Source organism: Austrofundulus limnaeus, unplaced genomic scaffold, assembly GCF_001266775.1.
Source record: "Austrofundulus limnaeus strain Quisiro unplaced genomic scaffold, Austrofundulus_limnaeus-1.0 Scaffold28, whole genome shotgun sequence".
Lineage (NCBI taxonomy): Eukaryota > Metazoa > Chordata > Actinopteri > Cyprinodontiformes > Rivulidae > Austrofundulus > Austrofundulus limnaeus.
The window spans coordinates 2,272,703-2,286,019 of NW_013952430.1; the positions used below are offsets into that span (position 1 = coordinate 2,272,703).

The window sequence follows — 13,317 nt, forward strand, 5'->3', positions numbered from 1 at the left end:
AAACAAATGAATCAATATTCTAATGTTGACTAATTTATTTTTTAACAATGTGCTAAAATCGCCAATGTGTTAGCTTTCATTCTTATGATGTAATTCTACATGGTAGTCACTGCCTGTGTCAATAAGCGAGAGAATGACCAGGAAACATTATTAGATCCTCAGCAAATTGCCATGTATGACAAAAAATAAATTAATTTTCTGGGCCACCCCTGTGTGATCAATGGTACCAGTCTGGCCACCTCTATAAAAATTGTCTTGCTCTGCCACTGACAATGTGAACAAAGATAGAAAGGATTAAACTTACTGTCATTAGAGCCTTGATTCTCATCCCAGGAACGCACATAATCGTCCTGCAGAAAAAATAAAAATAAACAACAAATAAATAAATAAATAAATAAACTGTGACCTCCAGCTGCAGTGAATAAGGAGCATAAATTGCTGCTGGTGGCATTACAGATATTGAAGCACATGAGCACCTTCACATTGGAGAATTAACGTGATTTAAATCATCCCTGCACAGTGAAAATACTGGTACGATCAGTGCTCGTCAGCAGGAATACATAGATCTGTGTGGAAATGAACTTGACAAACCAGCAATTTCTGTGCATGAGTGAGACAAACGTATGGAATCGGTGGTGACATGTCTTTTAAGTGCACCCCCCCCCCCCCTTTAACTAGGCCATTATTGGTTCCAATTGTTTCAGGCGATGAGTGGGAGAACAAAGAGTGCACGAGAAGATGAGAAAATGGGTCGTAAATGAAAAAAGACATCATTCAAAAGGCAGCTAAAAGAGAGTAAAGACAACTGACCTCAACCTCCTGGTAAAACGGCAGCAAAAAGAGAGAAAAGAGTCAATATTAGTGAAAAGGAAGAGTGTAATTACAGGCACAATAACTGGATTCAGTGATGTTGTAGAGCCACAAGAAAGCCTTTCTTTGTTACATTAAACATTCAGAAGAAATAACGCATTTTCTTTACATCGTTTTACATTCATTTAAATGTTCAAAAACTTAAATTTGATAATTACACACCCTCCACTCAATACAAATATTAGAGGCAAGAAAAGAGGCCTTTTCTAATAAAGTACTAACAAAATACATAATTTTGGACAGGAAATAACATCGTTTTAATTTTGTCAATAAATTGTTTTATCAAGATCCTTAAGCTTTTTTTTGTTTTGTTTGTACCTTGCTTCTTGTTTAAAAATGATTACCCAGATAAGTCCGTTTATAAAGCCCTGATAATACCTAACTCAATTCAAATTCAATTCAAATTCAAAAATACTTTATTGATCCCAGAGGGATATTAGGTAACTCAATTAGTGGCATGGAAGAAAACAAACTTAGATCTCTTGTTTGTTTTTTTTATAACCTGTAGGTCTCACTATGAGCCCATACACGTCAATTAAAAATGAATAAATAAAGTTAAATAAAAACCATTATTATTTATGGATTATTTTGATTACAGTGAGTTTACAGAGGAAATGTGTGCTTTTTATCATGGATCGCCATGTCACAAAATTTATCAAGGATATTTGATTTTGGACATTTTTCTAAATTTTAATAGTGCCTCAGAAAAACACATTTGTTTTTATTAGAGGAAAAAAAGGCCAAAGATTCCAAATTACACAATAAAGTAACAGTATAAAGAATGTAATAAAAAGGCCAAATTATAACTCTTTTAATTAAAACTGTGGAACAGCATCAGCGTGGTTCCTTCTCCTTCAGCACTGGATTGCTCCACATCTGTTGTCTGTACTTTTGGTATCAAAATCTGTCTTTCTCCTCTTGAGCAGCTTTCATGTCAGGTTTTTGGGCTCGCTCCTTGTCAAGTGTCAGGGTTCAAGGTGTGATCCTCAGTGACAGACATGGTTTCAAAACCTGTGAGAAAAGTTCTATGATTAAAACACAGGGCGGGTGTAACCGAGCTGAATCAGCAAATGTAATGAAACTTATTCAAATAATTTTGGTTTGTTTATGTAATTTTTGACCATAGTAGGAGGGTTAAGTTTGTTTAAAATAGAAAAACAGGAGGAAAATCTTACACTGACAGTTTAAAATCCCCCTCCAAGCCTCAAAATCTAATAAAGTACACATTTCTGATGAGATGAGCTCTATAGGAGTCCGTCTGACAGGACCTGGTGCATACGTAAATCTTTTGGAGCATATTGCCCTGTCTGATATAATAAACATGAGTCATTTGGTGATATTTAATATTAGCCACCATCCTTTTTGTTAAATGCGATGACTTACTCAACACGGTAAACATTTACTGGAATGGAAGCGGGTGACGAACAGCTCCTCAGAAGGTGATAAATCCCTCAAACACGTGAAATAAACAGCCCTCGTGAAGGCGAGGACCTTCGTCTTCGACCCTCGCGGTTTGATTTCACAGTGAGGTAAATATTTTCTTCACAGGCAAGGTCTTCGCTGTCGCAAACTGCTTGTTTTCTTTTTCTTCCTTTCTTGCCACGGCGCCGAGCTCATACCCGCTCCCCTGTGGCTGATGGGGGTGTGGGATACACTTGGAATAAACTGCCGGGCTTCATGAGTGATTGCCGGTTGTGTAGTTCAACCTTGTTGAGCCCTGATGGAGTCGCGCATTAGCAGGGTGAGACCTCAAAGGGTTTACGACCTGGCCGTTAATCTGATGCCACCCGTGCCTTCCTTTATTGATGGTACGGCTCCTGCATTATTTAGCAGCCTCTCTGTATTTGTGCTCCTGCCAGAGCAGATAAGGAAACCATCCTGCTGCGTTGACAAGACCGAAAATCGATGATTTTATAAAAGAGAGGCTGCAAGGGGAAAAAAATGTATTCAGGGGAGGCAGAGAGAGAAATAAATTCTCATGAGCGGACGTTGAAAGCGAGCATGAAACATGGAGCGAGGCGACGGGGCTTGGACACAGAGGACGTTTTGTCGCTGGAGTCGACCGGGATTGCCGTCGGTAAGGCAGCTGGTTTGAACACAGGCGTGATTAAAGGAAGCGGGACGGGATGATGAAAACGCTGTGATCAAACTGATAAGATCAAAAAGAACGCCTCTTTGTTTTAACCGGAGCGGAGGGGGAAGCTTACAACAAGCGTGTTCGCCAAAGTGACACAATCCGGGATTGACGGATCACAACCCCTCACTGGTGTGAGGGGGAGAATCACAACTTCTGTGCTTCGGCTCAGGAGGAACAACTACTAAAATGAAACTGTGGAGGACTGTTTGTTCACTTGGTGGAGAAGGAGATAAAAGAGCAAACAGGTGAAACGTGGGCCTCTTTGACAAATCAAAGTGTGGCTGGCTGTTGTTCCTGGTTAAATGTCAGCTGTCAGCAGCGCCCTGCTTTCTGTGGGGTCATCCAGAGGGGTTTGTTGGCGGTGACTGCAGAGTGCATCACTGCTTCCTTTGTTCTGAGGATGCAGTGATAACACTCTGCAGGTTGGTTCGGACCCAACCTTTTCTCACAACAGCTATTAGCGATTTTATTAAAACCGATCAAAATCTAACAAACCAACGAAACACAATGCAACAAAGAGAGACTGCCAAACAAAAATCTATCTACATATTTTGTGTACGAGTGAGATAAAGAAACATGTAAACGTGTCAAAATTTAAGCTTTAAGTATAAAACTCTAAAAAAAACATGTTTTCGCTTTGAAAAATGCATATTTTATTTCTGTGGAGATGTCGAGATTTGCACAAAAATGCTCCCGTCAATTTCAACAAAAGGTTTGGAATATGTGTTTATCTAAGGAGTAATAACAAAAGCAGAGCTTTGCTGTGTCAAAACCGTTCAACATTAACTTTAACTTTAACATCAGAATACAAAGGAAGGAACATGTAAGCACAGGTAAAGAATTTTCCAAAACAATTTTTGTGTTTTTTTGCACTTTTTTTTTATCATTTCTTCTCAGTTATTAAGGTTTGCAGCACACAATCAAGCAGAATCAGTGCAAAGGCAGACGACAAAGACAAAAAACTGATAAAAACAACTTTGTTGTTGCAATGTTTTTGGTGCAAATAAAAAGGGCCATGCTTGAACTAATCATCTACGTCACTGTTTCTTAGAATTACACCATCAACATAAATCTATTGTGGAAAGTGTCTCCCTCTCCTTCCATTGTTCGAGGATGGAAGTTGTCAGTATTTAGTTTTATGTGTTAGGAGCCAAAGTCTGTGAATCAGGGATGTGGAGCTGAAAGTCCTGCTCACTCCACCCACAACAATCGTAGAGTTTTTAAAGGGGAGTACTATGTATTTCCAGGCACAGTCAAGTAACTGTTACCTTCAGTTGTTATAGAATCGCTGTTTATATCAAAAATACATTTGACTTAGCATCATAGCCTATTTAAATGTCTTAAAATTGGCCTCTGTCTCTTTAAGAACCTCTCACCGTTTCTGACACTCCCAACAATGCGTCGGGGAAGGGGGTGCTCTTTGGAGTGGGAGCTCACCTGGAGACTGAGCTCCAGGGAGGAGCTTTGGGTAAATAGGCGGTGCTTTGTACCAGCAAGTGTTTATTAGGCTTCACATCCCTCAGGAGATTCAAGGATTTCTTAAACATGCATAAATGAGTCAAAGCAATACTCTGTGTATGTTTCTGATGAGAGAATGACATTATAACATGACATAAAGCTCACAAAAGTTGAATTTATATAAACCACCTCTTTAAGGCATCATATAACTTAATTAATTGTTTTAAACAAATGAATATTTAAACTTACAGCAAGGTAAGATCTCCATTAACAAATGAACGTTAACTCCTGGAAGAAAATATCTGAGATGTATTTTTACTTTTATTCCAAGAAAACAGATCAACAAAACACAGAAACCATTTGGTTAGGATTTATAATAAGACTAGGAAAAAATATAAGGATATATTGTATTTAGTACAATGCAATAAGTGTTGTATCAAGTTGTAAGTTTGTATCTCTGAATGTGACTGCTTTCTTCCCTCTTTACTTGTGTGCTGTTTTTTTTAAACAGGCCTTCAGCTGATTTTCCTATAAAGCCGCTCCAATTTACTTATTTTTTCTGTTTCTGTTTTCAGACCAGAAAAGCCTGAAATAGTGACAGAAATGCAGCTCATTAAAATGACTCATTAAATCAGAACTCACTGGTTTCACATCTAATGCATCATTTGACAAAAACCCCCAAAATCCGCGGATCATTTGAACAACAGAATTGCATCTCCGTTCAGAGAGAAAGTCAGTTCACGTGTTTGGTTCAGGGGCAGCTGTCTTTGTCTTTCTGTTGTTCTGTTACTGTCTCAAATGTAAAGTAGCTACGGCCCAGAAAGCTGCTAGACTTGTCAAAAAGTGAGATTTTTCTTTGGAGTTACAGGCCGCGTCTACACCACTCTGGATATATTTAAAAACTGAAGTTTGCTGTGTTTGATTCATTCATCAAGAAAATTCCCTGAGAATTTTCATTTAATTTCACTGGAACTTTAATCAATTCAATCATCATACCTTCTTCCTCTGGTTTAAAAAGATTGCTAAAAAAAAACATTAGGTTACGGAAACATATTTTCTTGTAACAAAAAAAAAAAAAAAAAAAAAAAAAACATTAGGACTCTTCTCCCCACGTTTTTCTTATCTGTGATGCTTTCATAATTTGTGTTGTTTCATAAATCAGTGTAAAATCCCTGATGGACTCACCACCAAGGTAAAAGAAAGAGATTTTACACATTTTTGTAAACAATGAAGGAGTGATGTTTTACAACAACAATAATGTGTAAACTAGCCTGTGACTTGTGCTGCTGACCTCTTTCTTGACCAGGTCACCTTTGGAAAAGAGATCTTGATCTCAATGGGCTCTATCTGGTTAAATAAACTGATTGATTGATTGACTGATAATCTTTTCCTCACAGCTGCCTCTGTGTCCTGAATCGAATCAAACAACTGGTAAAAGAACAAAACACCAAAAGTCCTCCACTAATGACCCCTTCAGCGTCTTCATAATGTCAGATTGTTACTATAAGGAACGACGCCTAAATACATTCAAAAATATTACAGAAAAAACTGAATCCAGTTCTATTCCTTTTCGTTTTGTCAAACACATAAAGGAAAAGTACAGCTTTAGTTTTTTTAATGTTCTGTTTTAGCAATGAGCACAATTAGGCTTTATTTTAAGCATTAGCTCTAAAATAAGCATCTTTTTTAAACTAAACAAAGACCCACAGAAGCTATTTGAGGATTGTGTGGTCAGACACGTGAACCTAAAGGATCTCCAGGGTAGAGGACCACTCTGTATATTCAAATCATTAGCTGGGTTGGTGAATTTACCACTTAAGCATCCCATTTCATTTCCTCCTCAGCCATCTCTGACGACAGAGAGTGGCTCTCCAGCACAAAATACAAAACCTTTTTCAAATGCAAACCTCTTCAAAAATTAGTTATGAAGGAACGAGGGCACAGTGAGGCCAAGGACATTTGTTTTTCTCTTTGATATCAAAACCTCAGCTGAGAGGAAGAACAAAAGAAAGGAATGGAAGATTTAAATGAACTAACATTTTATTTCAGTCCAAATTCATGGGAGCATACAGCATGATCAGCAGAAAGATTTGTGCTGTACTAAAAAGGATTTAAAACCCAGAGAAAATGCAGCCTGATGTAAACAGCACATCACTCTGAAGGTTGTCTGTAGTTAAATATCTGTAGAACTGAATCAGTTCTTCCCACATCAAAGCTCCAGTAAGCACACATTTGGCATTACATGCAACACGCATGAAATGAAACAAAAGCTCCTCAGCAATATTCTCAGTTTCTACATTCCTTTATCTTCAGCGCACGCTGAGCTGCAGGGCACGAGATGCAGGCCGCCTCATTTCGGCATGTACACAACGGGGCTCTGAGCCGATGCCTCATGTTTGCTAAGCAGCCACATCAAATGCTCAGAGGATGGAGGGGAGGCTTATGCTAGAGAGCATTTATTTACTGGGTAAATAAAAGGTGAAGCAAAGGTTAAAGCATTGTGGGAACCTGATCAGTGGTTTAAAATAAAGAAAAGGAAGAGAGAAGACACTTTTGAACACAGAAGCTGAGCCTTTACCAACATTTCTAGCGTGCAGCAGAGTTCTACAAATTCCTCTAAGCTTCTGAGAATTCAGCTGACACCGCTACGATTGGACCTGTCTTCATGTTAACATGGGTAAAAAGTCTGTAGGGTGACAAAATATGCTACTTTGTTTTATTTAGCCTAAAATTGTGTTGTATTTCAAACCAGCAGGTTTTTCCTAAACATATAACCAAGTTAACTGTGGTGTCTTAATGTTGGCTAAAACCACGAGACCCATCATATCAAAATGAGGATTAAGTCAAATTTGGTCAAAATGACCAAGTTACATTTTCAGATTCCTGCTTTAAAGGCTACATTTTGATACCTGGATCATTCTGATATCATAAGCTTACCTAATTTCCCTCTGGGATCAATAAAGTATTTTTGAATTGAATTGAACTGAATTATCCAGAGACGTGAGTTAATTTGTCTTGTTGGTAACGATAATACATTACTGTTTGGTCTGAATCCTGATTTTATGTAAATTTATTGAGTCATTTTTGATGTTAATATAAAGAGGAAACCTCAAATAGTATTTGTTTATTAAGATTTCCCAGTTGGAAAGAAACAAACACTTTGCTACCTCACAGGGACAAATTGAAAAATTTGAAGGTGTTTTTCCTCAAAATCAGGTTTTTTGTTGCTGCTGCTCAAAAAATGTTTCAAAAATAATCTTTTTAGGATTATATTTTAAACAGTTCATTCAAACGATACATTGATGAAGCATTAATTCATTATATTTTGACAAAATGCAAATTTTGCAGACGTTTAAATCAAAACCCTATCTGCCCGTTTCTCCACATTCCACTTTTGGACTTAATCCTCGTTTCGATGTGATGGGTCACTTATATTTATTTGTGACAGCCAAGTGACAAGTTAGGATTAGGAGTTTATTGACTGTCAGTTTATTTACAAAAGATAATACATGTACAGGTTGCCCAACAGACATAAAGCCCTGCAAAGTTGTGCTTCTCAATCTTTTGCATTTTTTTTCCTGGAAACTAAATGCTTGTAGTTGACGGTACTCCCTGTGATATCATGGAACCAGAAATACGGTAGTGCTTTTCCCATTAGTTTTTAAGCTAAATAATTAAGAACAATATAATTTTACTAATTTTGTAACATAAATTTAGTTCAATAAAAAACAAACTATACATCTCAGTATGACGCGAGCCGCTGTGCCCACTCTCTGCCCGGAGCGCAGCATTCCCGCCTTCTAACAGTTTACCGTGTGGCGTGTAGCTGTCACCGGTTTTGCTCTGGTTTTGTGTTTTTGTTTGTTTCTTTTCGCATTACAATGCTACCTCAAATGTACTGTACACCTCTTTTCTGGGCCGCATCCAATATTCATGTATTTTTCACAATTTGCAGATAAAATGTTGGGGCTTCACTGTTTTTCATAGTGAGATAAACTCACAAACAACAGATGATTTCTAGCCTCACAGCAGGTCTAAGGTGTAAATGTGAGCTTTTCACGTTTTCCTATAACTTTTCTCCAAGTTTTCCAAAAATGATGCATGTTAGATTAGATCAGTTTTAGGGCTGCGTGGTTTATGCGGTAGATGGTAGAAATGGTATGAAGTTGGCCTACGGTAGAAATTTACCCTCTACCGTCCTGTCGTCTTTACGTCATCGCACCTGTGTCAACAGGGCTGCGAGTGCAGAGACAACTGAGCAGGAGGAGTTCGAAATAAAACGAAGAAATTATAGCATTTTAAAACGCGTAAAGACAATAAATCCTCAAAATTTCCCCATCCCGCTGTAAAAAAGTTACATCGGGATTATTTCCTTCCTCCCTCCCGCTGCACGTCGCGCAGAGCGAAGCTTTAACAACAACAGGAGTTTTTACACACCCAAGTTGTCAGAGAAAAAAAAGGTTTTTATGTATTGTTACCCACCACAGAAATTATTTAAAAAAAAGATGTGGACGTTCGTTCAGTCATAAATCCATCTTGCTAATGGTAAAGTCTGCTTCTGCTCTGATGATGAAGATGAGCACGCAGCGATGAAGATGAGAGCGCAGCAGCTGATAAGTTCAGCAGGCAGAAGCTCATTGTTTGGCAGGCTGATATTAAAGCAAAAATGCTGGGTTTGATTAAGATTAGTTTTCTGCAAAAAACAAGCTCTAAAAATTATATTATCTTTACTTTTAATGATAATTTTCTACCACGATATATACTGTTACCATGAAGGGATTCAATTTATACTGTGATATGAATTTGAGGTCATACCGCCTAGCTCTAATTAGTTTCTATTTCGGCTTACTTACTCTTCACTAGTTTCAGATTCAAAAGTACAGGATAAACATGAACCTACTGGTTTCACTTACACTTGTCATTTTGCAACTGATTGGCCACAAAAACATTGAGCGATTTAGCAATAGAAATCACACTTGTCTGTGCACTCATGCCAGCCCTGTGCTCGGAGTCTATAAATAACATTGACCCTTGTGCCTTTCGGGGCCCTGTGGGGAATAAGAAAACACTCCACAGCTCACAGGAGAATCTGGTACAAACAGTGAGAACCTTCACTCTTCACTGGAGACACCAGACCCAGCATGAAAACAAAACAAAAAACAGACCCGTACAACAATGAAAAATCATTTAAGTTGCCTAGGCGAGCAATTCAAGAAGGATGAAAATCAGCTGATGATTTGAGGCGGGGGAGTCTAAGCCAGGGTTGAGAACTGGCTCCTTAAGGGCACCACTTGTCAGACTGATATCAGAGTACAGATCCCTTACACATAATGCATTAATCACACAAATATCTCCAAAGTTATGAAAGGTTTTGTTGAAGGAAGAATGGATATTCCTGTCCTATGGCTTTGCTTCATTACTTCCTGTTTCTCTCACCATCACTTTTCTCATCACTGCCTTCGTTCAGGATAGTTTTTCCTCATCCTTTATAAACAATCACTTCCTAAGACCAGTTTAAAGCGATCCAATGTTCTTCTGTCAATCAGTCTGTTTTTCTGTGCAGCCTTTGCCTTTGTTGCAATTTGCGTTTCATCCAGGTTGTCACGTCTCTGTGGCCTTCAGTTCCACCACCTGCAGTTTCTGAACTTCAAGGGTCCAGCCCTTTATTTGGGGCGCCACTCTGCTCCAACTCTTGAGTTTCTTTCTGTTTTGATTCTGAGGCAAGAAGCGCTGAGTCCGACTTCCCACGCCCACCATGCTTACAGCTGTAAGGTATAATCAAGGGGCAAATCAAAGCTTTTGTCTGGGGTTAGTTCTTATTTTTCTTGCAGCTACCACCTTATTTCAAAAGAGCGTTAAAAATAAACAAGCTCCACATCCACCTGTGTGTGTGTAACCTTTGTTTCACTGTGTTTGATTACAGTTAACACCCTCGCAGCCAGACCTCAACCTCAAGGCCTGAACAACTGGATTTCTGCTGTTATTTTCAATCACTTCTAAGTTTCTCCACCAGCGCTAATCAAAACCTTTTGTATCTGCAACTATAAATCTTTAGCACTTGCTCACAGTGGCTCTGCTATAGTCTGACTGCAACCTAACAACATTTATAGCAGACAATACAAAACCCTTGGTGTGCCAGTCTTTAGCTTATTTTGACACTTTTCATTTCCATTCCAACCTAACAAATTTACACTACTTGAAATTATTCCACTAGGCTGCGACTGTTTGTCACAAATTGTCAATGACATGAAAGGGGTTTGCAAAATATCTGTTTGCAAGATTTCTTAGTGACCTTATGCTTGACTCACACAGCAAGATAATTGTGCTGATTTTTGACACGATTTTGCCCAGTCTTAAAGGGATCCACGATTAGTTGTAACATTAAACCTTGTTTGATAAACATTTATTTTAACTGTAAAATAAAAACTGTAACATACTGTAGGCTGTTTAGTTTGTAATTTTTTTAAATATATTTTAACACGGACGGAGCCATTTTATTTACACGCAAAGCATTCTGGGTAAATGATGACATCAACTAGGTCATTGGTACAAGGCTGCTAGGGAGATATACCCACCCTGAAGGTTAAGCTTGGATTTATCTGACGATTGGCTCTTTTAAATGAAACCAGAGAGCATTGACAGAGAGGAGAAGGTAGAAATGACTCAGCCTGGAACTGAAAATATAGATGGAGGAAAACAGAGCTGCTTCATGGAAGAAGAACCTCAGCTTAGCCTGTTAGCCTTCGCACTATCCCTCACGCTATATTGCCTTATATGTATTAGCTCGGCGCTAGCGTGACAAACAAGCTAAACTGAGGTCCTCCATCCATATTTTCAGTTGCAGACTGAGTCATTTGTGTGTTCTCCTCTCTGTCATGTGGATGGAGGACCTCAGTGATGAGAGGAGAATGTGTAGCGCTGAGCTAATACATATATGTGGTGATAGCGTTGGGGCTAACGCTAAAGCTAACAGGCTAAGCTGGGGTTCTTCTTCCATGAAGCAGCTCTGTTGTCCTCCATCTATATTTTCAGTTACAGGCTGAGTCATTTCTACCTTCTCCTCTCTGTCAACGCTCTCTGGTTTCATTTAAAAGAGTCAATCGTCAGATATTGTCCAAGATTAACCTTCAGGGTGGATATAGCTCGCTAGCAGCCTCATGCCAATGACCTAGTTGATGTCATCATTTACCCAGAATGCTTTGCTTGTAAATAAAATGGTCCCGTCCATGTAATATATTTTTAAACTTTTAGTTTAAAAATGATAAAAACTGAACATCCTACAGTATTTTTACATTCTTTATTTTACAGTTAAAATATATGTTTATCATATAAAGTCTAATGTTACAACTAATCGGGGATACCTTTAAGGACGCCTCGTTTATCGTGATAGCTCCAAAGTTAGTCTCAGGAGGTTTTCCTGCTGTGTGTGGTGTGTTACGAGGGATCTAGTCAGCTCAGAAATTTGTCAGGACTGCTCCAACCTCAAATTGAGGATGTGCAACATGTTACATTGTCTTGGCCCGATATCCCAACATGTGTGGTGAGGACAAATGACCGCGCAGCCCGTTGAATGTGACGTGTAGCCAATCAGAAAGTGAGGCGATGGAGACGCAGACAGTCATCTAAAGACATGCCAGGGCTCAACAGAGAGTCCGGTGGACGTGGGGAACATCTTTTTGTTTTGTTTTCCTAGCTGTAGTTGCTTCTTCCTTGTTTGCCATGTTTATTTACTTTTTTCTCACGTTTGATCTCGAGAGATTTTGCGAGATTTCCTGTCGGACATATGAATATATGTGGGGGAAATGTGTTTGTGTGTAGTGTGCTGTCTTTGCCATGTGGCTGTACACCACACCCTGTACGACCAAACCTATTATGTCCAGGATTTTTTTAAATCATGTGTGGGTGCTCTTAGATTTAGAAAATCAACGGATATTTTTTAAATCTTGCCGTGTGAACCAGGCAAAGCAAAGCTTCGTTTGAACTTTAGGAGATTGCTCCTTCCAAGCAGCTGCACACTGACTGTGGAACGCACTGCTCCAGTCTTTACAAACCCTACATGGAAGCATTGGGGAAAAAAATCATCTGAAAACATTCTTTTATAAACAGGCTTTTGCTAATTGTTACAGTTGTTATGTGTCTTCTATAACCTGTTTTAGTTGTACTTTTCTGAGATGTTAATATGCAGACATTTGATGTCTGTTCTTAATTTTTTTCTTGCTTTTATTGTGAAAGACTTTGTGATTTTGTATCTGTGAAAGGTCCTATTGTTATCATGTGTTAGATTCTGGTTTAGGCTCCTTTTTCGTTTGACTATTTCTAATGATTCATGTGCTTTATCGTTTCCTGTGTTATGTACGTGTGTATGTGTTTAGATATTATTTTGTGTTTTGCTTCAGTCTTGTAGTTTTTGATGACTCCTGCTTTCACTCCCCCCATGTGCCATCCATTTTCTACCCTTCATTAGTTGTTCAGTTCCAGCTCCTGTCCTGCCCACTCTCACCTGAGCCTTATTGTCTTTCCCCCAGGTGTTTTTCATCTCCAGTCCGTTAGTGTCTCTTTATATACCGTTTCATTTGTCCAGTCTCTATGCATTGTGTTTGGTAAGCTCTTAATATTTGTTTTTTTTCTTCGAGACTTCTTGTAGATTTTGCTTGTGATCATTCTTTTACTGCCGCTTCAGCTTTTTGTTGAGTCCTGACTTTTTGTTTCTGCAATTTTTGGGTTGTAATCCCGCCCAAATACAATAGCCAAAATTTTGGACATAATCAAAGAATTTGCACGCCAAATAAGTAAGTAAGTAAGTCAGTAAGTAAGTAAGTCAGTAAGTAAGTAAGTCAGTAAGTAAGTAAGTC

The 13,317-nt window shown here is 38.6% G+C and overlaps 1 protein-coding gene across 1 annotated transcript in view; it reads right to left on the minus strand.

Annotated features, from left to right (window-relative positions):
• spock2 (SPARC (osteonectin), cwcv and kazal like domains proteoglycan 2) overlaps positions 1-13,317 on the minus strand; it is a 43,116-nt gene that overhangs the window by 21,341 nt on the left and 8,458 nt on the right. Inside the window, exons 2-3 of the mRNA XM_014005021.1 lie at positions 10,410-10,423; positions 305-350 (exon numbers count right to left, since the gene is read on the minus strand). Of these exons, the coding sequence (XP_013860475.1) occupies positions 305-350; positions 10,410-10,423 (60 nt within the window). The remainder of the gene's footprint in view (positions 1-304; positions 351-10,409; positions 10,424-13,317) is intronic.